This window comes from Pteronotus mesoamericanus, unplaced genomic scaffold (assembly GCF_021234165.1).
Source record: "Pteronotus mesoamericanus isolate MK-2021 breed Mesoamerican mustached bat unplaced genomic scaffold, CSHL_Meso_final contig_74, whole genome shotgun sequence".
NCBI classification, from domain to species: domain Eukaryota; kingdom Metazoa; phylum Chordata; class Mammalia; order Chiroptera; family Mormoopidae; genus Pteronotus; species Pteronotus mesoamericanus.
The window spans coordinates 4,189,636-4,213,519 of record NW_026555247.1 but is presented as its reverse complement, the minus strand read 5'-3'; the positions used below and the strand labels follow the sequence as shown (position 1 = coordinate 4,213,519).

Sequence of the window (23,884 nt, the reverse complement as noted above, 5' to 3'; positions counted from 1 at the left end):
CACATGTGCCAGGTGCTATGCCGATTCAGCACCACAATTAATTCCACAACGCCCCTATGAAGTAGGCCTAGTACGAGACTTTACCATTTTAAACAACAATGTTCCCAAGGACACAGAATTGGTGAGTTCTGGAACTCAGATCCAAAAGCACATACGTGGTTCCAGCATCCACATAATCACTGTCCCCCACTGTCCCAGAAAAGATGAAAAGCAGCCATCAAGTGGGAAAGGTGACCTGGCCTGCTGGCCTCATGGAGTTGTTGTGAAGGAAATATACATTTGTAAGTCCTTTGGTAAGATTAAAGTGATACACGAATGTGAGCTAGATTTGTTATAATCATGTCTATCTGGGTTAAAGGGTAGGATCTGGAACTCCTCACCCCTTTTCCCACATTCTCCTCTTCTCCTGTGAATTTTGATGCACTTATCCCTTGGACCTTAAATGATATTTTCTTTCCTCTTACTCCCTATGATTTTAATGAAAAAAATTGTTTTAAAAAATTTGAATGCACTCATGTTAATCATAGAACTAATCAGAAGGTTTTAGAAGAAATGTGGATCAAGTTATCACAAATGTATATATTAATCCCTTAGAATATTAACTAATTGTCTTTTTCTTTCTGCTAACTATAACAATAAAGACTTCCAGAGCCCTGTGTGCTATTTTTGAAGAAAACGGTAACTGAGAAATAAACAGAAGGATATCATTGTCATATGTATCATATTCTATCTACACAAAATAAAAATTTATATACTGGTACCTCCTGTTCCAGAGAATGAACTCTGCCACACTGTAACTACAGCTACATCCCGAATTAATTAGCTCTGCATACTGAGGCCAGGAAACACTGACCCTCAGAACCTGATTAAATTTTGAAAATGCTCACTTCATTAACTGTTCAAAATATTCCCTCATTAAAGCTTTGGTAAGAGGAGAAAATAAGTGGCAAACCCATTATATTTAACTCCATCTCTTCTTCAGACACATGCCCAGAACTTTGGGGAAGGGGTTAACAAGCTTGGCGTATAGAGAGGCTGAAGAAAAAGAGAAGATCTGGTTGAGACCAAAGTACCACGATGAATTGCTGAATAGACAGGGGCTGTCTGTCCCAAAATAATACTACGCTAGATCACCAGAGAAGATTACCTGTTTTGCTCTTCATTGTAATATTGTATTGAATTTTAAAAAGCACACTATTATAATGTAAACAGCCCTGACTTTATGTAGCAAATCCTTCTCAATAACCATGTATGAATAACTATGGAAATAAGCCACCAGGTAGCAATTTGCTAAAACAGTGGCTCCACTGTCCTATGGATAATTAATCTCTGGTTCATCTGGACCTTAAATTCAGGTTGTTATCATTGTACTCGCATTAACGAGACATACTGAAAATGAGACAATCACTAAACACTATATGCTATCCAGTCTATCTCTGGAAAAATAAAAGCCAACAATATCACCATATTTGGAGGTAAATCACACTTTATATCTCTTCAGGAATGAGGTTTCAGACTTGTCACACTCTGATATTCAGCAGCAGCTACACCAAAACATCCAGAAAGTGATGACAGCCCTGAAGCTCAGGAGAATGATCACATCACCTTTCTTCCCATAGTCCTGCACCTTCAAGGCACTTATCAATCTGGTGTCTCTCTTAGTCTCACAAAAGGCTGCCAGGTAGACTTGCCTACTTTGGCAGGTGTCACTGCTCAATGGACAGATGCAGCACCTGAGGCCCCGGAGCTGAAGTAACTGGTTTCAAGTCACAAGAGTAAGTAGGAACAGTGCCTGCAGGGCTGTCCTGTCTCTGGATACTCTCACTACCACCTCCTTTAATGGTTAGAGTTTAACCATACCTGAAGGGATGGGCTCTTGGGTTCTGCTATTTTCAATGACCAGCTCTGGCCACTCCTTAGGAACTGAAAACCCATTTATCTTCTATAAACCCAGGTCCAGAGTCCTAGGTCCTGCAAAAGTGATGAGGCCCCCTTGATGGGACCAGACAGGGTCTCCAGTCCACATTAGAGTTCTGACTCTAGGACACAGAAGTTGACAGGTCAACTCCATGTTACTGCTGGACCCTTCCCCAAAACTCCTCTGGCCTGGGAGTTAGAAGACCCAGCATCTATCCCCAGCTCCAGCTAACTTGCTTGAGAAGAACTTAATCTATCTGGGTCTCACCTTCCTTGTCTGTAAAATTAAGGCTGGTTTAAATGATCTCAAAGGCTCTTCTATCTCCAAAACTCTACTCTACCCCTAAGCTGGATATCCATCACTTTGTCTAAAAGCTGAATCCAAGAATTCTCAACATCAGAACAACTCTTTCACAGCCTATTCCATGGTTTTCTTTTAATTTCATCCCTTTCTCTTACTTGTGCCACTTGGTATCATTCTCTTCACTCCTCTCTGCTTTTGCTGTCCAGTATTTGTAAGTTATTTTCACATCCCTCTGAGCTATCATTTAACCATCATACAGTAAATCCTTTCCGCAACTTATTATTTTTTGTGTCTTTTTTTTTCTCACCAAATCCCCACCCATCGAGCTAGTTACATGATCGTCAAATTTTAAACAACATTTCTCTAAAGGTCACTCTTTTTAAAGAAAACTTTTCTCTTGATTCTTCATACCTCTACTGATTTCCAACTGCAGATTTGAAAGCTACTGATTTCCAAAATATGTAGGCATGTCCACATTTCCTTTGCCCTATTTTGACAAGTTTGGTTTTCTTCTTTATTTCTGCCTTTCATTTTTGTTTTCCTTTCCTTTGTAAGTCTAGGTTTCATCTTCACTCCTGCCACCACCTTCAATGAACCATCCACAGGAAAACAGAGCACAGGGTACCATCCAAAAATATGTGATCATGTAGCTACAGAACAGTGCCATGGAGGAGGGAAGAAAGCACTGAGCATAAACCACTCTGCCAGCATGTGAATGGGGCAGCTCTGGGCTTGGCACCTCTGCACTCCCATTTTAAAGCCCTATCTTTTCCCAGAAAGAAACACATTAGTGTGTGTCCAGAAGGAAAAATGCTAAAGCAATGAGGGAGCCAGAGCAGCTGGGGGTTGTTAACGTGAATCAAAGTCCAGCCAGGATTTTTTTTTAAGCAACAGGAAGTAGATTCATTCTCTTTCATATTCTCTCTGTCTCTCTCTGTCTCTCTGTCCTCTGTCTCTCTCTCTCTCTTACACACACACACACACACACACACTCTCTCTCTCTCTCTCTCTCTCTCTCTCTCTCTCTCTCTCTTCTTCTCCATCCTTCTTCATTTCCTCTGGCCAAGGCACAGAAACAAGCTGGACAGAAAACCTCAGTTGCCTTGAACTATCTTTGGAACTTTGCAATGTTTACTGGCAGTTCAAAGCCAAATTGCAGGGTATGAAAAGCACAGTCAAAGCGAAGAGCCCCCGTGTGCAGCAGACTAGGAGGCAGAGGAACATGTATTATTTCCCCACGGCTGCTTCAACAGATTACCACAAATGTGGTAGTTTAGAACACAAAATTTTTCTTTTACAATTTTACAGGCCACAAGTCTGAAATCAGCTTCAGCTGACTGAAATCATATATTGGCAGGGTTGTACTCTCTCCAGAGGCTCTGAGCAGAGAATCCACTTCCTTGCCTTTTTCAGCATCTAGTGGCTACCTGTGTTCCTTGGTGGATGGCACCATCCTCCACCTTTAGACATGTCACTTCAGTCTCTGCTTTCATCATCATATTGCCTTCTCCTCGAGGCAGTCAGCTCTCCCTCTCCATCTCTCTTATAAGAACACCTGTGATTGCATTTAGAGCCCACCCAGGTAACCCAGGATAACTCCCCATCTCAAGCTCTTTAACTTCATCATGTCTGCAAAGCACTTTCTACCATACAAGGTAATATTCAAGTCCCAAGGATTATAGTGTGGACATTTTGGGGGCCCTTATCCAGCCTACCACAGAGCATTTGTGTCTAACTGGGTTTCTAGAAAAAGCCTTCTCACTCTCTACTAATATTGACTGAGTTATGAGCATGGGGTCTGAGGTAAAAAAGAAAGATGTTTTCTAAATATCAAAACAGAGAAATTCTATGTATTTTTGCTCCTGTCATGTTACAGGTTTACTTTCCTCACCATGTTTTGTCTATTAAGCCATCTGGTTTATTGTCAGCAAACCCCACAAGCATCCCAGGCCTAAGCACAGCTTCTGTTCCACTGCCCTCGGCGTGGTGAGAAATCATCCACCTATTATACAGAAACTCAATTTCCCATCAAAATTGGGCCTCAGTGCCACATTTGTTCATGTGTGTCAAAAGTCTGGCAATGGCCTTATTACTGTATCCCAGATCAGTCACGGAGAAGGAAAGAACTTTGTTAGAACTCACCAAACCTCTTGTATCCGAAGGACTGCACCTCCTCCTCCTCTGCAAAGTCGTCTGCAGGAGAAGAAAAGACACGGCATTAACCGGGGTAAGGCCTGGAAGTGCAGGGTCAGTGCGGGACTCATTGGCTGCGATCTCCATATGCTCCTCCCTCCATTCATCACAGTGGCTCTCCTTCTCCTCCTGGAACACACCATGCTGCCTGCGAAAGACCACAGGGTCTTCCTCCAGTTCTTCACGCGACTCCTCCCAATTCAGGTCTCAACTAAACTAAGACATTTTTAAGATGCCTTTCCCAACCCCCACCTAGCCATTGCCTGCCATACCACCTTATTTTAATATTACTTTCTGATATTCTAATCTGGGGGAGTGTGTGTGTGTGTTTGAGAGAGAGAGAGAGAGAGGGAGAGAGAGAGAGAGAGATCATGAGTCCTGTGAGCAGGAACTTCTTCTGTCTTGCTTTAAGAGTAGATCCCTTGTACTTATGATGGTGCCTACCACACAGCAGGGGCTTAATAAATTTTGTTGAATGAATGGCTGAATAATTAACTAGCCAAAGAGTTAATTTATCTTCAAGTGATGGGTGGGGCCTCCAGCTCTTCCATTCAGATGCTGAGCATTGTGTCATCTCTTCTACTAACTGTGGCATCTCAGGAGCCCAGTATGACTCCTGCGATGACAATCAAATCCTTCCCTATTCTCCTTCCATTGGATAACTGGGACTGACAGATGGCTTCCCAGTAAATGCACTTCCAAAGACAGCCTTGTGTGCGAATTCCTAAATTTAAGAGCCATTGTGGAAATGAGAGATGTTACATCAGCCAAGCTTTCTACCAAAGACGCCTAAATCCCCTTTCTAATGTGAACATGATGCAATTCCTTATCATAGCAATAAAGAACATCTCATTTTACAGTCCTACCAGGAGTGGGTTCTGGCAATTAACTGTGCAATTTATGACAACTAAAGGAGTCAAGACCAGGCCTTTCCAGGGAGCCCTAATTATTCTTGAGTTAGTCACCATTACTGCACCCAGCTTTCTCCCTACAAGCAATTCATTTCAAAAGCACTGATTCAGGACTTACTATGAAGTAGAGACTGCAAGGCAGCAGGACTTCAGAAGTGGGGGAGACATGGTCTCTTCCTTCAAGAAGCTGACAGACTTTCAAGAAAGAGAAGCAAGTTGGGGGAAGATAAAGCCTCTGTAATCATCTTTTTAGCTCCCATAGAGGACACAGAGCCTGGCTATTTCTGAACCTTGAAGTGTTATGGAGAAACCAAAGATGTAAGATATGTGTAATACAATGTGGTGAGCCTTAGGACATTAGCTTGTTATGAAGTGCCATGAAAACACATGTAAGAAAGCAATTTCCTCTAATAAGAGAATGGAAAAGTGTGATAGCTTTGTATTTTACCCTTGTTTTCTTATTCAGAGAACAGGGGAGAGATAGTGTTTGGAATCTAGAAAGCCAGGTGTTCATAATTAGTCTTCTGATATCAAGAATTAAAGTTTAGTTCTTTCTACATGGAAGAACATGCTTACAACGAAGAACACAGCACCTTTCTCACTGACTCAGTAATTGGTTAGTTCAACAAATACATATTAATCCCCTACTCTATATGCCTACTTTACTAAATAATTATATCAATGGCTGAGCAACTAGTTCTAGTCTCAGTTAAAGAGAAATCCTTGTCTGCTGCCTCTGCTTAGAAATCCATGCATTTACCTATTCATTCAGTAAATGCGTACAGCCTAGGGGAGTTGATGAGACGTGATTATAGGTAACAATGCCACCCAGTCGTTAGCTTCCCCTGCCAGCTCCAGTCCTTTCTCTCCTGTGCCAAGTTTGCATAAGAATCTACTCACATGCAAATGTTGTGGGCCAAGGAGGCATCACTGAAGATTACACAATGAAAACAAGAGAGCAGATTATGCTGCATCCCCCAACAGCAAACAGCTTAAAGTTTCCCATTGGATATTTCTGTTCTCCCCCAAAGCTTCTTTTCAGCAGGCCCACCATTAGTTTGTTTGTTTGTTTGTTTTCTTTTTCCTCTCTGATCTTTTTCCCATGCAGCATTTAGTCTGACTGACTCCTCTCTCCTTCCTGAAATTTCCCTGGGAACTTCAAATGCCTCATATTTTTGTTATTAAAGCAGTTCAGCTCTGCCTTCCAAATTAACATACCCAAATCATTAGGGGGTTCAAGAAAACAAAGGCATTAGAGACAACCCCCTAATAGGACTCAAGGAGGGAGGATCTTCTGCTTCTTGTCTTAATCCTCATCCAAAAAGAATTAGGAAGTCTTATAGTAGCTATTAGGGGCAGGCGGGGTGGGGGGGGGGGGGGGGGGAGCTAACTGACAATGACAAAAACACAACAAAAAAAGAGAAAAAAGAATACAAATTTCAATCTCATCCAACTCTAAAATTATATAGAAAATCATGAGACATAAGAGGTACAAGTAAAGTATCACAAATAACGTCTGACAGGGATTATTGGGAAGGTCTCAGAGAACTTTTTTTTTCATCTTCACCCAATGATATACTCATTGATTCCAGAGAGAGAGGAAGGGAGACAGAGAGAAACATTGACATACGGGAAAGACTGATGGACTGCCTCCCAAACACACCCTGACAGGGGATCACCAAGACTTTTTGGGTTACTGGATGACGCTCCAGCCAACCAAGCCACACTGGCCAGGGTGAGTAGTCTCTTAAATCAGTCTTTTTTAATATTTTTTTCTTTGGAGTTCAAAAGAGAATTTGGGAAACACTGCATACTATATCTCTTTCTTAGAAATTTATAATGGGTTTTGAACTATTAGAGACTCTGAGAAGTGCTGAGAAATTTGTTTACCCTTGTTTTACTCAGTGCTTTCAAAAGTTGACCTTAGAATCCATTTTAATAGCCTTAAAAGCTGTAGAGTTGGGCAGGTAACACTTAACATAATAGTTCATTGGCATTAGTGTCCCCAAGAACTCCAAATTTTCCCAGCTGTTCAATTGATAAACAGCCAAGTCAGGCTGATGATGGAATTGGGCATTTAAGGAATTGAGAATAAGGAAGAGCAAGAGTTGATGGGGCTTGTGACTATGGAGAACCCACATCAGGCTATAAGAGGCACAGGAGAACGAATGAGACGACAGGTGTTGCTGATGCCTGGACATGTTAGAAGGCAAAATGCAATGATAGAGCCCCAATGGCTGACAAACAGGTTTGAGGAAGACAACCAACCTCATATTATCTGCAACGTCATTTTCTGTTCTCAAAACCTTTTCCTCACACTGTGTAGACCCAAGCTACGTGTGTCCCAGGTTGTCTTTATAGTTTTGGGAGCCTCCAAAGGTGATATACTCAAATAAGGATATTCTCCCTCGAGAATATATAATTTTAACAACTTGTTACCACGTAACAGCTACACTCCTACATGACCAAGGACTTGGTTAAGATTTAAGGCCTCTTAGTTCTGCAGTGGCCATAATTTGATCCCTTCTCTGATTGCAGTTTGTCTGCAGGAAAGAGGTAACCTTCACATACTAAATAGCAAAATGTGTTTAATTTGAGTTATAACTATAAGCACAGACTTTCTTAGCCTCCACAGCTGTACTTCAGCATTTTCACTTTAATACCTATGAGCTACAATGTCTTTTGCTTGCCTATTTAAAAATATGATTTTAATTTAATTTAATTTTATTTTATTTTTTACTTTCCTTGGTAACTGGCTAAATGCTCATGAACTAATGGATGAATAAACAAATTGTGGCATATCCATACATTGAACTGTTACTCAGCAATTAAAAAGGAATGGAATACTGTTACATGCTATAACAGGGAGGAAACTTAAAAACATTATGCTAAGTGAAAGAGGTCAGTCACAAAAGACCATATATTGTATGATTCCATTTATATGGAATCTCTACATTAGGCAAATTCATAGAATCAACAAGCAGATTAAAGATTTCCTAAGGGCTGGGGGTTTGGGGAAAAAATAACAAGTGACAATAAATGGTATGGGGTTTCTTTTTGGCACGATAATTATGTTCTAAAGTTGACTGTAATTATGATTGCAAAACCTGTGAATATATATAAAACAAATACTGTATAACACACCTTAAGTGGATGATTTGTTTGGTGTGTAAAGAAAAAAAGCAGTTAGACTTCCAAGGTTCCCCACAAGGTGGGTGACTGTCTCTCTTTTTTCACAACAGATCAAAAGTTTATTACTCTGAGAAGTTAAAAGTAAGGTTTCAAATCTTGAGGACACCAGAAACAGCTGGGATGAGGGGAACTATAATGAAATCAGGGAAAAAGGCAAAGTTTACATACTAAATGTTCAGTTGGTCCACTTTTCCAACTCAAGCTGTACCCACTGTGCTAAAGATTGGCAGATTCTTCCTGGGAAAAAAAAGGATCCTGATTCCAGGAGGTCCCCATCAGAACAGGGCAACAAGATCAGCCTAGACTGACAATCACAGTTAACAAAAACAACCAAAACAAAGAGATTCCTTTTTTTTTTTGGCTTAAACAACATGTTTATTTTTTTCACATATATATTTTATTGATTATGTTATTACAGTTGTCCCATTTTTTTCTCCCCTTTATTCCCCTCCACCTTGTACCCCCCTCCCACCAACATTCCCCCCACCCCTTAGTTCATGTCCATGGGTCGTACATATAAGTTCTTTGGCTTCCCCATTTCCTATACTATGCTTAACCTCCCCCTGTCTATTTTGTACCTGCTCTTTATGCTTCTTATTCCCTGTACCTTTTCCCCCATTCTCCCCCCACCTCTGATCTCCATTTCTATGATTCTGTTCCTGTTCTAGTTGTTTGCTTAGTTCACATTTTTTTTAGGTTCAGTTGTTGATAAGTTGTGAGTTTGTTGTCATTTTACTGTTCATAGTTTTGATCTTATTTTTCTTAGGTAAGTCCCTTTAACATTTCATATAATAAGGGCTTGGTGATGAGGAACTCCTTTAGCGTGACCTTGTCTGGGAAGCACTTTCTCTGCCCTTCCATTCTAAATACTAGCTTTGCTGGATGTAGGTCCTTGCCTTTCATGACTCTGAATACTTCTTGCCAGCCCCTTGTTGCCCGCAAGGCTTCTTTTGAGAAATCAGCTGATAGTCTTATGGGAACTCCTTTGTAGGGAACTATCTCCTTTTCTCTTGCTGCTTTTAAGATTCTCTCATCTTTAATCTTGGGTAATGTGATTGTGATGTGCCTTGGTGTGTGCTTCCTGGGTCCAACTTCTTTGGGACTCTCTGAGCTTCCTGGACTTTCTAGAAGCCTATTTCATTTGCCAGTTGGGGGAAGTGGTCCTTCATTACTTTTTCAAATAAGTTTTCAATTTCTTGCTCTCCCTCTTCTCCTTCTGGCATCCCTATGATTTGGATGTAGGAACTTTTAAAGTTGTCCTGGAGGTTCCTAGGCCTGCCCTCATTTTTTTTGAATTCTTCTTTCTTCAGTCTGTTCTAGTTGAATGGTTATCTCTTCCTTCTGCTCCAAAGAGTTGATGTGAGTCCAGGTTTCCTTTGCTTTACTCTTGGTTCCCTGTAAATTTTTCTTTATTTCACTTTGCATACCTTCACTTTTTCCTCCATTTTGTGACCACAGTCAACCAATTCTGTGAGCATCCTGATTACCAGTGTTTTGAACTGTGCCTCTGATAGGTTGACTATTTCTTCATCGCTTAGTTCTATTTTTGGAGCTTTGATCTGTTCTTTCATTTGGGCCATATTTCTTTGTCTCAGCATGTCTGTTACATTGTAAGAGGCAGAGCCTTAGGTATTTGCCAGGGCAGGGCAACCCAAGTCACTGGGTTGTGATGCTGTATGTGGGGGAGCGGTCTGAGAGGGAACAAGGCCACTTGCTGGCTCTTGGTAGGCTTTCAGTCACTTCCCCCACTACCCACGAGCAAATTGGGCCCTTTTAGTGCTGATTCCCGGGTTGGTTTGTGTACATTCTACGACCCTGTGGGTCTCTCCCACGAACAATCCTGTGAGGCTGGGAGTTTTCCTCTGCTGCATCTCCCACAGATTTTTACAGCCAAAGGTTTTGAGGCTTTCTCTTCCTGCACTGGAACCCTGGATTGCACAGTCTGTCTCACTCCCCAGCTGTTCCTCGCAGTTTATCTGCACTCAAATATGGGACCACCTGGTCCACCAGCTGCCGCCTCACCTCAGGTCCTCTCTGCGCCGGCTGCCTGTGTCTGCCCCTCCTACCGGTCTGGATGAATGTTTCTTCTTCAGCTCCTTGGTTGTCGGACTTCCATACAGTTCAATTTTCTGGCAGTTCTGGTTGTTTTTTGTTTTTAAATTTGTTGTTGTCCTTCTTTTGGTTGTGTGAGGAGGAAGAGTGTATCTATCTACGCCTCCATCTTGGCCAGAAGTGTCAGAAGTTTATTTTCTTACAGTTCTAGAGAGTACAAGTCTGAGATTAGGGTGCCAGCATGGTCTGTTTCTGGTAAGGACTCTTGTCCTGGTTTGCAGACAGCGCCTTCTTGTTGTGTCCTCACATGGTAGAATGTGAGCCAGAGGTTCTAATTAACCTTTATAATGCTCCACCCTTATGTATGAGAAGACAGAGAAGGATCACCAGACATCTGACAAAGTCTCTAACATGAAAAGACAAAGATGAAAATAAAGAAACCAGACAAAATAATCTGGAAGAAATGTACATTATGTAGGATAAAAACTTCAAAAATAATCCTACCATTAATATCTTTATGGAGATAAAAGAATATGATATATCCATAAAATAATAACAGGATGCTATTAAAAGGAACCATCATCCATCACTATATATTCGACACCTTTATCCTTTACTATCCTCCCACCTCCTTTCCTTCTGGTAACCACTATACAGTTGTTTGTATCTATGAGGGGTTTCTTTGTTGCCGTTTTCTTATTTTTCATTTGTTACTTTCAGTTTTATATCTCACACACGTGTGAAGATTTGACTTTGGGTGATTAACACCTAATGCAATATACAGATGATGTATCATAGAATTGTACACTTGAAATCTATATAATCTTGTTAAGCTATGGTATCCCAATAAATTTAATTTAAATAAATAAAATGATAAAAAATAAAAAAGAAACCATCAGAGAAAAATAAAAAACTTTTAGAAAATAAAAATATGATTACAAAAATGAAACCTTAATAGAAGAATTGAGAAATAGAATTGAAATATTCAAGAAAGTGGAAAAAACACAAATAAATAGCAAAGAGTAAAGACAAGAAAAAAATTAGAGAGTCAGTTAAGGGGGTCGGGGGCGGCCCAATATTCACGTAACAGGAAAAAGAACAGAGGAAAAAAAACAGAGAAAGAAATCAAACAACATCTTCCAGTACGGAAGGACAGGCATCTCCAGAATGAAAGGGCCCATCACTTCTCAGCACAGCAGAAAGAAATCTGCTCCAAGATCTACATGTTGTCACAAAATTACACACAACACTGAGGATGAAAAAAATCCTAACATCTTCCACCCAGGAAAAAAAAAAAGGCTGCCACAAGAATAAAGGTAAATAAATAAAAAGAATGGCTTCATACTTTTCAACAGCAAATTGGAGCTGAAAGAAAATAGATCAGTGTCTTCAAAATTCTAAGACTAAATTATTTCCAGCACAGAAATCTCTCAATTAAATGAGGAAGTAATAGAAAGACCTTTTCAGACTTACAGATTCTCCAAAAATGTACCCCTCATACACATTGTTTTCAGGCAGTTGTTGGAGAATGCATTCCACTAAAACAGGAACCCAGGAAGATGTGTGTGTGTTGTGCATGTATACACCCTAACTAACCTTAACCCTAATCCTGAGTAGGTCAGAAGTCTCCTGGAAAGAATGCTCCAAGAAGATAAAAATTAGAGAATACCTAATATGTCTGAATACATTTTATAGTGATTTAGGAAAGTGAAAGAGACTTGGAGATGAATGGTGACATATGCATATGCAGAAAGAAGCTAAACAAACGAAAGAAGGGGATTATTAATTCCAGGGGAAACAATGTTACACAAGAAAGAAATATGAATCAGCTGTGAATAGCATTTACATCATTGTAATAATGCAAACACTAAATATTGATCTAATCGAGATGGGGGCACAACTATATTGGGACGATGGAGGGCAATGGGTGTCCATGAGGGTTGTTAGATGGAGACTGAGAGAACTAAATCTTCATCTTCTCTAAAGGGGAGTCAACATATAATGCCTAAAGCCAAAATAATAATAATAATAATAATAATAATAAGAAGAAGAAGAAGAAGAAGAAGGAGAAGAAGGAGAAGGAGAAGAAGGAGAAGAAGGAGAAGGAGGAGAAGGAGGAGAAGGAGGAGGAGAAGAAGAAGAAGAAGAAGAAGAAGAAGAAGAAGAAGAAGAAGAAGAAGAAGAAGAAGAAGAAGGAGGAAGAGTACTATAAGCATATCACTTGTGGGTCATGATATGGGTCATGGGAGAATGTCTGCATAAAGAGCCACTAACATAAAGGGCTACCAACAATTCTTTCCATCCCTCTACCTGCAAGTCCATTTCTACTCCTCTTCATTCTGGTAGGGCCCTGTGACTTGCTTTGGCTGACAGAATGTGTCTGAAGTGGTTGACCTTGGGGCCTATGCCTTAGTGGCCTTTCAGCTTCTGTTTTCACCCCTTTGGCAGTCAGTTGCCATGTGAAAGATCCAACTGCCCTGCTGGGCTAGAGGCCACGTGGAGAGAGAGGATCGGTGGAAGATGAGGGACTACGAAAGAAAGGAGAGAAGGACTAGTGAGCTCTCAGCCATCCCATCTACCTTGTTGACGCTCCAGCCATGGGAGTGAGGCCATCGAGCCTGGCCAACCCCTTGAGAAGTAGAAACCAGCCATCCTACCAAGCCTGACAGGAATAGCAAAATTGTGAATAAATAAATAGCTGTTGTTTTAAGCCACAAGGTTAGGGATGCTTTATTAGGTATCAGTGGATAACTGAAAGAATAGTAAATGCAAAAAAAAAAAAAAAAAAAAGCTAAAAATGTTCTCAATGGAAAATGATGAAATGATGATGGGTTGGGCGGGAAACTATTTTTCATAATAAATCTGTGATATTATTTGACTCTTTTAAACTCAGTGCAACTCTAGGATTGATATCAATAAAGTAAAACAAACAAGAGAATGTAATGGAAGATAGAAGTCAGGTAAATAAAGAAAAGCACCCAAGTCCAATAGATGCTGATGACCAGAAAAGGCATCCTGTTCTCCAAAGAGACAGCATGCAGAATTCAACCCAAGGCAACAGAATAAAAAGTTGGGACATGCAGCCTTAAATATCTGGTACAAAGTTAGATTCCAACAAATGCCAGAATGAACAGAGCAAGTTAAGATTTTTTCAGGAGCCAGGCTGTAGGACTCTGGACAGAGGCTAGGCTGAATACAGACTCTCTTCCAAGCTGAGCTCAGTGCTGTCATTCATGTGAGCGTATCCATCAGCTACTCTTTACTGTTTCTACCTTGTTGCAGCCCCAGCTCTTGTAGAGTCATCATTGTTAGAACAAAACAGTATTGTCCCACCCACAATTCAAATATGTAATTGCTTCCAATCAGCTAGTTAACACCCTCTGTGTAATGGCAAAGTCTGGGCTTTGGGATTAAAGATCTGGGTTTGAAGATTGGCTCTACCTTGTACTGACAACATAAGCTCACATCTTCCTCTCAGTCTCCTGTAGAACAGGACCAATAATTCCACTCATACATTGTTGGGAGGGAAAAATGAACTGGTAGATGGAAAGCACCTAATACATATTGATGCTTAATAAATATAAAGTTTTTTTTTTGTTTTTGTGGTTTTTTTGTTTGTTTGTTTTTATTTAAGTAAGGGGGACAGAGGTAGTGATAGCAGCTACTATGCTTTAAGGCCCAAAATAAATATATCAGGACTTGAATGTTTGTGAAATATGGGATAGCTTCAGGTTTGGGTAGGGACTACTTTAGTCATCCAGTTTCAAAAAACACAAAGCCCCAGTCTGAAGGTAGCATGTGGGGGAGGGCAACAGCAGGGAGAGAGAAATAGGTAGGGTGGGTTCAATTTGGGCCATAGCTAATTGATACTGAAATAGCTATTTAATATTGAAAAAAACATACTGAAATGTATTTAGGGCTGTAAAAATTGAAGACAGACATATTTTAACCTTGATTTAACCCTAAGAGCAGTATGGATAATATCTGCCCTGGTTTTATAGCTTTATAAATACAAAACTTCATGTTGCCCTACTCTCTAGGCCATAGTTGTTAAGTATTCTGCCAGTGAATGAGCTCAGTGCAGGGTAATAAAATGTCAGAGGTTCAGGATATTTTTGATGGTGTAATTAGATCTGTCTTCCATTCAATAACTCCAAATCTTCCCCCTACCCTATTCCAAATGGATAAAGGAATTTGTAGCTATTTAAATACTTGTAGAATATTCCAAATATTACAAGAGACTTATTTTTGATAATTTAGCTTCTGAGTTTCGTGTTTTGTAATAGGATTACTTTTTGGTTCAATGATATAGTTTTTATGAGTCAAAATTATAAAGACATAAAATGACTCCATATTCTGGCACAATTTATAATTCTGATGCTTGTAAAAACAGCAGATCCTTGCTTTTAGGGCAAAGAGATACATAAGAGTAAAAGTAACTCTTAAATTGGTAATGGGACTAAACTAGATTTCCTCTAGCAGCCAACTTCAACAACTTAAAAAGAAACAAATATGACACTCAAAACTTCTACCTCCACATCCATCATTCATGTGTAACTACAGGAGAGGTGATGGGCCTCCCTTTCTTTAGTGGAGGACCCTCTCAGCCAGGCATGTTGGTCAGGTTAATAACAGAGTCAGGATGAGGACCTACCAGTTTCAAATTTTATTATATAAAGGCCCTGGAAGGGACTCAAATACATGGCTCATTTGACAAGAAAAACTAATGCCATCCATTTCCATGGAGGCACAGAAAAAATAAGTGGTCTTTGTTAAAAAACAACAAAAACCCTTATACATCTGTTTTGTTTCCAAATCAGTTAACTTTACATTTAGTTTATCCAAACAAATATGCCAAAGCAATTTACTGTAATTAATTACAAATGAAGGACAAAAATAGTGTTTAGGAGACAAAGTTGGAGAACACCTTGAATTGGATTTTCTTTCATTTTCACACTGAAATGTCATACTTGACAGTTTCAGTGTGGCTCTGATGCACCATCTGCCTCTATAGAGACTGTTAAATTACCATTAAGAGTAATGTAACCTGAAATATGAAATACAATTCAAGTTAATGAATCGGCTTAAATCTTCCCTCCAAATGAAAATAACCCTGTCTTCAGCCAGGTCACCCTCTCATCCTGGTTCCTCCAGTCATTCAGGCACATTTGACCTCTACTTTGGATTCCAGGTGTTTATGCCTAAGTCTTATGCTGCTACCAGCCTGCAAGCTCTTTCAGGACAGAGGCTATACCAAACATTTGAAGACATTTAAATATACTAAATAAAGAAAAATGAAAGCTAATTAGGACTTGGTGGCCCCATTGTAAATAATAAATAAAATAGAAATATGACAGTTTAATGGAAAATTCACACTACCAATTAAATAGACATGATGTCATGTGGTTAAAAAATACATACACATAACATGACCTAATATTTATTTAGAGACAAATTAGTTTTATATTTTTACTTCCTTGATGTCATATTATTACTGTATAAAACTGGACACTGGATTTGAGATCCAAATCTTTAAAAATATTATACCATTACCAGCAGGCACCTGAATAATAGTGCTCCTGGAAATTAGTGTCCCTAGCTATAGTAAATGTAATTACATGTATTTATCAACTTTATACCACTACCACAGCAAATGAGAAAACAGAACCATTTCACTATAATTATAAACTTCATTATAAATACGGTCTCTGGATTTTTGGGAGGGCTGCGTTTTTTACTGTATAACAAAAATGACACCACCAGTGATGGCAGCTGGAGATGGGCCAATTTAACACGGTTTCTCATTGAGAACATAGCCCCCTCCTGTCTCTGAGGTTAGTTTAACACATTTATAACTTGAAAATTACTTTCACTTCAAACTGAACTTTTGCCTTCATGGTATAAACTATATCACTTGGTTAACTTAACATAAATGGTTCATAATGGGCAATTACATTACTGCCCGAAGGAAGCAGCAGGTTATAATAACAGTATTACAGCAACTAAAATGTCATGAGTTCTCATTAAGTGCTAGATACCATTCCAAACAATTGATCTATGCTAACCTCTTTAAACTCAAAACTACTCTATCTGGTAGATGCCATTATTATCCTCCATTTGACAGATGAGGACACCGGGGGCCCCAGCGGTTAAGTAAATTGCATGTGGTCACCAGGTCCTCTGGTTCAGAGACCACGCTCCTTGCCATCACACTAATGTCATCAGATTCAACTCCTGGTATCAGTACATATAATTACATTTTATGAAATGGTTATATTTTAAAGTAGTATTTTCAACTATAAAGTTCAGCTATTTTACCTTTGAATAATAAATTGTTATATAAATATCAATCAGTTTCCTAATATTTCTATGTCACAAGGAAGTGACTGAGGAGCAGACAAGTTGGGTTACTTCCACAGAACCAACGACAAGTTAGTTTTTCATGTAGAATGTCAAATATCCAACTTCCCAGGGTACCAAATATGACTTCATGTGACACCAAGTTATAGGCCCAAGCCACTCAGGAAGCATATGGAGTCATATTTAATATATCCAAGTCCAATAAATTTAATTTTTAAACTTTCTCCCATGTTGAAAAACACATGGGAAAAATTTATTGAGAAAATTTATTTTATATTTTTAAGAGTATTGATTGAATATTCATGGTAAATTCAGGGGTTAAGAGAGCTCCTAGGATCTCTTCAGAATTTTAATTTGGGATTACTAATTTCTGCTTACATTGGCTTTCACTGCTATATAACTACGAAGGTTCCTTAAGCAATTGGCAAGACCTCCCTGGCCATTGTGACTCAGTGTACTGAGCACCACCTGAGAAATGATAGGTCGACAGCTCGATTCCCAGTCAGAGCACCTATGTCCCTGCAGGCTGGGTCCCCAGTCCGGGGTCGCATGAGAGGCAACCACACATTGATGTTTCTCTCCCTCTCTTTCTCCTTCCCTTCCCCTCTCTCTAAAGATAAATAAACAAAATCTTTTTTTTTTTTTTTAAAAAGCAATTGGCAAGACCTTTTCAATGTACTATATTGGTTTGTGCTCTTCAAATATCATTCACTTAAAGAAATCAAATAACTGCTTGATGAAAAGTTACCTCCTTTAAGCTCTGAATGCTTGTTGTGCTTGGAAACTGTTGTCAGCACTAAATAAATAAATATTTTCTATGAAGAATGCCTATATACATCCCTATCCCTTGTTTAAGATGTTTACTTACAATTATTTATTTTTACTGATCACCTTTTGGTGATTACAGTCTTCTTGAAAATGGCACTTCTGACAATGTTTCTTGTCTCATGGTAAACCTGTCAAGAAGGGTCCTTCAGGGGCTGTTTTTAGAGTTGATGGCTTCAGTGGGCCATCCACGTTCATTCAATCAGCCATAAGCAAAACCTCCTAAAAGATCAACACTGCACCTGGAAGCAAACCAGAAATCTGCTTTATCTGTGCAAGAGCTCCTCTAGTGGGGGGCTTTCTTCAGACCTTTGATGCCAGGTTATTATAGGTCTGAGTCCAGGCAGTAGGAGCTTCTCTATCTTGCTCACTCAGTATCTGGCAGAGTGTGGCACAGAGTAGATACTTCACAAAGTGATGAATGAATTATTAGGGTGTAGGCCAGGGAGGCTAGGCTAGAGGTGTAATATGTGGATCCTGGAGTCAGACTCTCTGTGTTTAAATACCAATTTCCCTATGAATAGCTAGCTGGGTGCCCTGAGACAGGTAACTCAAGCTCTCAGACCCTGTTTTCCTATCCGCAAAATAGAGGACATAATAAAGCCTGGCATAGCAAGTACTTGATAATGTTAGCTATTATAAAAGGGAAAAATAATAAATGCAGATATTAAGTGGCCCATGAGCCATACCTTAAAAGCTGTAAGTGCAAACCACAGTACAGATCAACGTCATCCTTGGCATTTACCTTCCAACACATGACCCTGTTCCCTGCCTCAAGGCCACAGGCAGGAACTCCAGAAGTTGAGAGAGGCTGTGCCTTCAGAGTGGCAGACAAGCAAAAGACGGAAAAGGCAGGACCAGACTGGTGGAGCTGACCTTTTGGCTGGGGTAGAGGCTCTCCACAGATAATTACATCAAAGACCTAGAATGCTGCCTGCCCCCCCTCCCGCCCCCCACACACACTACCTGATCCTTTTCACTCTGATTCACTAGCTGAAGCTGCAAAGCATCCCCACCACATACTGCCAGCAGGAAGGCTGGGGTCTGCCACCCCTCTGGGCTTCCTCTCCTAGAACTCCACACCTTCTTCCCACCATGGGGAGACGCATGTGTCAGACTTTGCCCCCTGAGAGATTACTCACATGCTGGGGTGGCCCAAGGCAAAACATACTTTTTCTATCACAAAACTTAAATGTCTATTTTCCCATCTGAGAACTAATACTTCAGGGGCTACTTAACTTACTTTGGCAGTAGTTGTACCAACTGTTTTGAAGTAATATTTTAATGAGAATAAGCATTAATCAGAAAATTAGACACCTCGTTATGATATAACTTGAAAGTTATCATCTGCCAGTTTTTCCCATTCACGTCACTATCAGTGGATGAGACACATGGAAAGGCGGGTGGGGAAAGGGAACAATCTTAGGAAACTGCATCGGAGACCACAGAAAAGAATCCGTACTTAGCAATAATTAAACCTCAGATTAAGAATGTCAAGCATCCCCAAACTAATGAAAAGTTAAAAGTATAATTAGATTGTAAATTTGCCTTCCAGGGGAAGCGCAGCCCCAATTCCCAATCATTGAAGGGGAAAAGGCCTCATTTTGTTTCCATTTCCCTTCAGAAAACATTGAATCTTTCCATGATAAATGCAGTCAGCTCTTACACACTTGTTTGCTTATCCCAGTTAAGGACAAGAAATCTTAAAAGAGATACTAAGAGGGGAGGGAGGTTGGAGGACAGGGTGAAAAGGTGAAGGGATTAAGAAGTACAAATTGGTAACTATAAATAGTCATGGGGATGTAAAGTACAGAATAGGGAGTATAGTTAATAATATTGTGATAACTGTGTATGGTGCCAGGTACGTACTGGAAATATTAGGGGAACACTCTCTAAAGTATATGACTGTCTAAGTGCTATGCTGTATATCTGAAACCAATACAAAAATAATATTGAACATAAATGGTAGTTTAAAAAAATTGTTAAAAAGAGATACTGAGAAAGCAAGGCGATCAAGGGTCCCTCCCCTCCAAAAAACAACAGGAAGTAGAAGTCTACTGCTTTTTAGTGCACTTTGAAAGTATCATTGCCAAATAGGATTGCAGCAATTTTTATGTTAAAAGCACAAAAATAAGTAGCTGAACACTATGTTTTGATGGCACCGACCTCCTCTCTGTGTTAAATTATGACAGTGGTTTGGGCCTCTGTGGTCCCATGTGCTGGTAGTTGTTTTCAGCCGTCTCTTAAGCAGAAAGTGCTGCTGCACTGAAACTCACCAATATTCTCAACTTTCAGAAACAGGAATGTGATTTAGTAATGACACTTTAGTAATGACCTAGCTCTAGAGGACTCAGATTCCTTCATAAAAAGTGTATTTTTCCAAAACTATGAGATTTATAGTGCAGTACAGCTAATTGAAAATGAAATTGTAAGTAAATTAAAACCAACTTCATGTTTTAATCAGTTTGGAAGACTCCAAGTATTGAAGCAATGGGGTAAGTAATTTTCTTCTGGAAAATATATAGTGATGTCATTATTTTGGTACTTGACTCCAGGGGTGGAGGAAAGAGAAGAGACAGATATTTGCTGAATGCAACAGATAGGTGGCGCTGTGGCTCAAGACAGACAATGAAATTACATGGCCTGGGTTACTAAAAAGGTACTGTCTGAAGTATAAATATCAGAATTAGAAAGTCAAATACGTACCTTAAAAAGGCATCTGATTTGCACAGGAGCTAATTTTTTGCTTTGGAAAATAAACTTCTATAACTTCTAAGGTGTCCACTAATTTTCTATTTGGCTAAAGACTGTTTTAGGTTAATACTTTGACTTGAAGAATTCGCAAGGCTTGTCATTGACATCTATCATTTAGGAAAATCAAAGTCTAATGAAACATTGCCTTTCTGAAGCATAATGAGTTAATAACTGTGACACTAATCATAAACCCAAGGAAATCTTTGGGTTGTTTACCTATGGCAAACTATCAAAATAATTCCACTTGTAAAGACAGCTTTCCCTTTTGGCTACAAAGGCACTCTGTGCTTGGCTTCAGAAACCTTGTGCCCAATTTCTTGGCCTCACCCCTTTCTGGCTGCTGTACCAACTTTGGGTTACTTGACTGTTTAGTTGTCTGAGATTCTCCTCTAGTCTACACTAGAGTTTATCACATCTGGTGTCCTAGGTCTTTCCAAGCAATACAGGCAAACTGGCAATGCTTGTCTTTATAGAGGCCTACTACCATCCTTCTCATTGCCAATTCCTATTTCTTCTTGACTCAGCTTCCACATATGAAATGTGGGGGTTAAGCCCTGACTGGTGTGGCTCAATTGGTTGGGAGTCCCCACAAAGTGAAAGGTCACCGGTTCCATTCTCTGTCAGGGAACATGCCCAGGTTGCCAGTTTGGTCCCTGGTCAGGACGTGTACGAGAGGCAACCAATCAATGTTTCTCTCTCACATCAATGTTTCTGTCCCTCTCTTTCTCCCTCCCTTCCCCTCTCTCTGAAAATACATACATACATACATACATACATGCATAAATAAATATGGGGGTTAAAATACCTACCCCATAGGGTTGTTGAGAGGATTGATTGACAGAGTGCTTGGAGAGGGTATAGTATAGTATAGTATAGTATAGTATAGTATCTGGCACTTAGATACTAAGAATTATTATTGTCCCCTATGCTACACGCCTCAACAGACAGACAACAGAATGTAAACTATATGGCAATAGTTGGTAAGCAAACCTCTTACAGAACATTTAATTTTTTAAAAGAGTTTCAAAGTGACAAGTCTGCCTAGGGATTCACCAGTCCCTGATCCCCCTTCCCCCACGGGCGCAGAAGGTACTTTGGGCTTTTTACGCAGTGTCCAGACTGCAGGGGGTAAGCAATGAGCCTTCTTAAGCTGATCTAGAATGCAGTGTAAATCTCACAAAAATATGTTTATAATTTTTAGGTATTTTCTATTGCAGATTTGAAATTACACTTAAGTATCCAAACAGCAAAAAGTCATTTACCTAGTCAAAAGCATAAGACGATCTTCAGGGTTTAGGAGTCCACAAGAGTGAGTGGCTGGTTTACCCTTCCAAGAGTTCAAAAACTACTGGCTTCAGTGACCAGCAACAAGAAGACTAACTTTTGCCTAAAATGAGGGTAACTGAGCCCCAGAGTAACTTCTGGCCATGTGTACTCTTTCCTTTCTGGAAGGGTCCTTTAATCAGTGCTAGCTAAGCAACGTGCGTGCTTCCTAAAATGTAAATGAGAGAAGAGAAACTGAGATGGAGAGGGGAGGAACACACACTGCGTTTTGAAATTCTCTAGCCAGAAAGTTGTATCATATCTTCTGCTTCTCTTCCCCTGGGACGGGCCACTCTTTACCTGCAGTTCGGTCCTCTCCCTTCCTAGGGGCTCCTGATGTAGAGATGTAACGCCTCAGAAGGAGACGTAATTGGTAGGACATACACTATGGAGTGTTTAGCGAGAACTGCCTTCAGAGAAACTTAGAGCCCAAAGTTACTTCTGGAGCCGTGTGGGGCTCCCTAGGCGCCTCCCTCAGACAACAACCCTGGCAAGTCAGAGCAATCTCTTCACGTTGAAGGCGGCTGGAAACTCGGTCACCGAGGTCTCAAGGGACTTCGCACCCAGACCCCTCACATCAGCCCAGCACCCGGGCTTAAATGTGTTATCTTAGTACGGAACCAGGAACTCGAGTCCTGTGTATACAACACGCCGGCCCATCCCCAAACAATTCCCTCTGATGCCTCCCGCTGCAATTATTTATCTCACATATAAATCAAGGTTCTGCTGACAAATCCTTTTATTTCTACTAAACTAAAGATTGCCCTGCAAAGCCCTTTCCCTTGTGATTGTTTAAAGGGACGTCACATCTGACACTTCCCTCAACCAGCCTGCAGGGGACACGGCCCAGAGGACGATTAACGGGATGGTTTGTGTCACCCCTGAATACACGTGGGCACACCAACTCCACAGGCGGGCACATAGGGAGACGTGGAACCGCGGGCAGTTATTTTCCAGTGAGTGGGTCTCATGGAGAAAGATGCCAAACGCATTTCCCGAGCCAGCTGAACTCCGCGGGCACCTAATCATTGCCAGATGTGGGGAGGGCGCACCGAGAACATCCCCGAGTCCAGGAGAAAACACCCGGCCGACCGCACATCGACTTCTAGGATGGAGAAACTGCAAGACCGGGGAGGAAAACGGACCCTGGAGAGTGGGGAGCACCGCAGAGCGGAAAGCAGACTCGAGGGAATGATGATACCTCCACTCTCCTCGGCATCTTTTTTCAATTAAAAAGTTGGAAACTGGAATCCATAAACAACGACTTAAGGCTTCAAACTGTTTCGCAGAGACATGATAGGAAGGAGAATACTTGCAAACTTCCGAATCCCAAACTCTGGGACTCCTGCCGTACCCAACCCCGGAGGCCGAAGCGCCGCAAGTGTGCACGCACCAACCCGGCGCCCGCTCTTACCCGGCTCCCCACCCCGAAAAGGTATGCGCAGGGACGCACCTTCACCCCCTCCCGCACTGCCCGAAGCCCACCCGGTCCCGCCAACGCCCTACCTTTCATGGTGACGGAGGAGACGCACCGCTAGCCAGGGAGCCCCGCGCCGCCAAGGAAGTTCCCGCTGAGCAGCAGTCACTGCGCACCCATGGCAGCCGCGCCGCGCGTCGGCCCTCAGCGCTCCAGCCCTCGCTCACCGCCGCCGACACCGACCCGCGCTCCCCGCTTGGCGATCTGTGCCGCGGGGCTGACGCGCGCGCCGCTCACCCCAGGCGGGAGGCGCCGCGCCCGCCAGCGCCCCTCCCCCTGGCCCTCCGGGGCGCGCCGGCTGCCGCGCCCGCGCCCCTCTCGCGCCCTCCCGCGCCCGCCCAGCCCTCGGGCCTGCGTTCTCCCCTGCCTTGTCACTTTCTAGCCGTGTTTCTCCTCGCTTTCGCCCTTCCAAGTTCTTTTTCCCTTTGGAGGAGCAGCAGAACGAAGTCTTCGAGGTAGTTCAGCGTTCTTCTCGGTGTGCGCGAAAGGTGCTGCTTCTGAGCTGGTTTCTACACCCTATCTACCTAGCGTGTGGAGTGAGAGAGCTAGGGAACAGCAGTGTCGCAGAAGTGGCAG

At 41.2% G+C, this 23,884-nt stretch overlaps 1 protein-coding gene across 1 annotated transcript in view; it reads right to left on the bottom strand.

Annotated features, from left to right (window-relative positions):
* Positions 1-23,511, bottom strand: part of COLEC12 (collectin subfamily member 12) — a 199,174-nt gene extending 175,663 nt beyond the window's left edge. Inside the window, exons 1-2 of the mRNA XM_054583425.1 lie at positions 23,338-23,511; positions 4,364-4,414 (exon numbers count right to left, since the gene is read on the bottom strand). Coding sequence (XP_054439400.1) covers positions 4,364-4,414; positions 23,338-23,344 — 58 coding nt within the window. The 5' untranslated portion in view covers positions 23,345-23,511. The remainder of the gene's footprint in view (positions 1-4,363; positions 4,415-23,337) is intronic.
* Between the last annotated feature and the right edge of the window lie 373 nt (positions 23,512-23,884).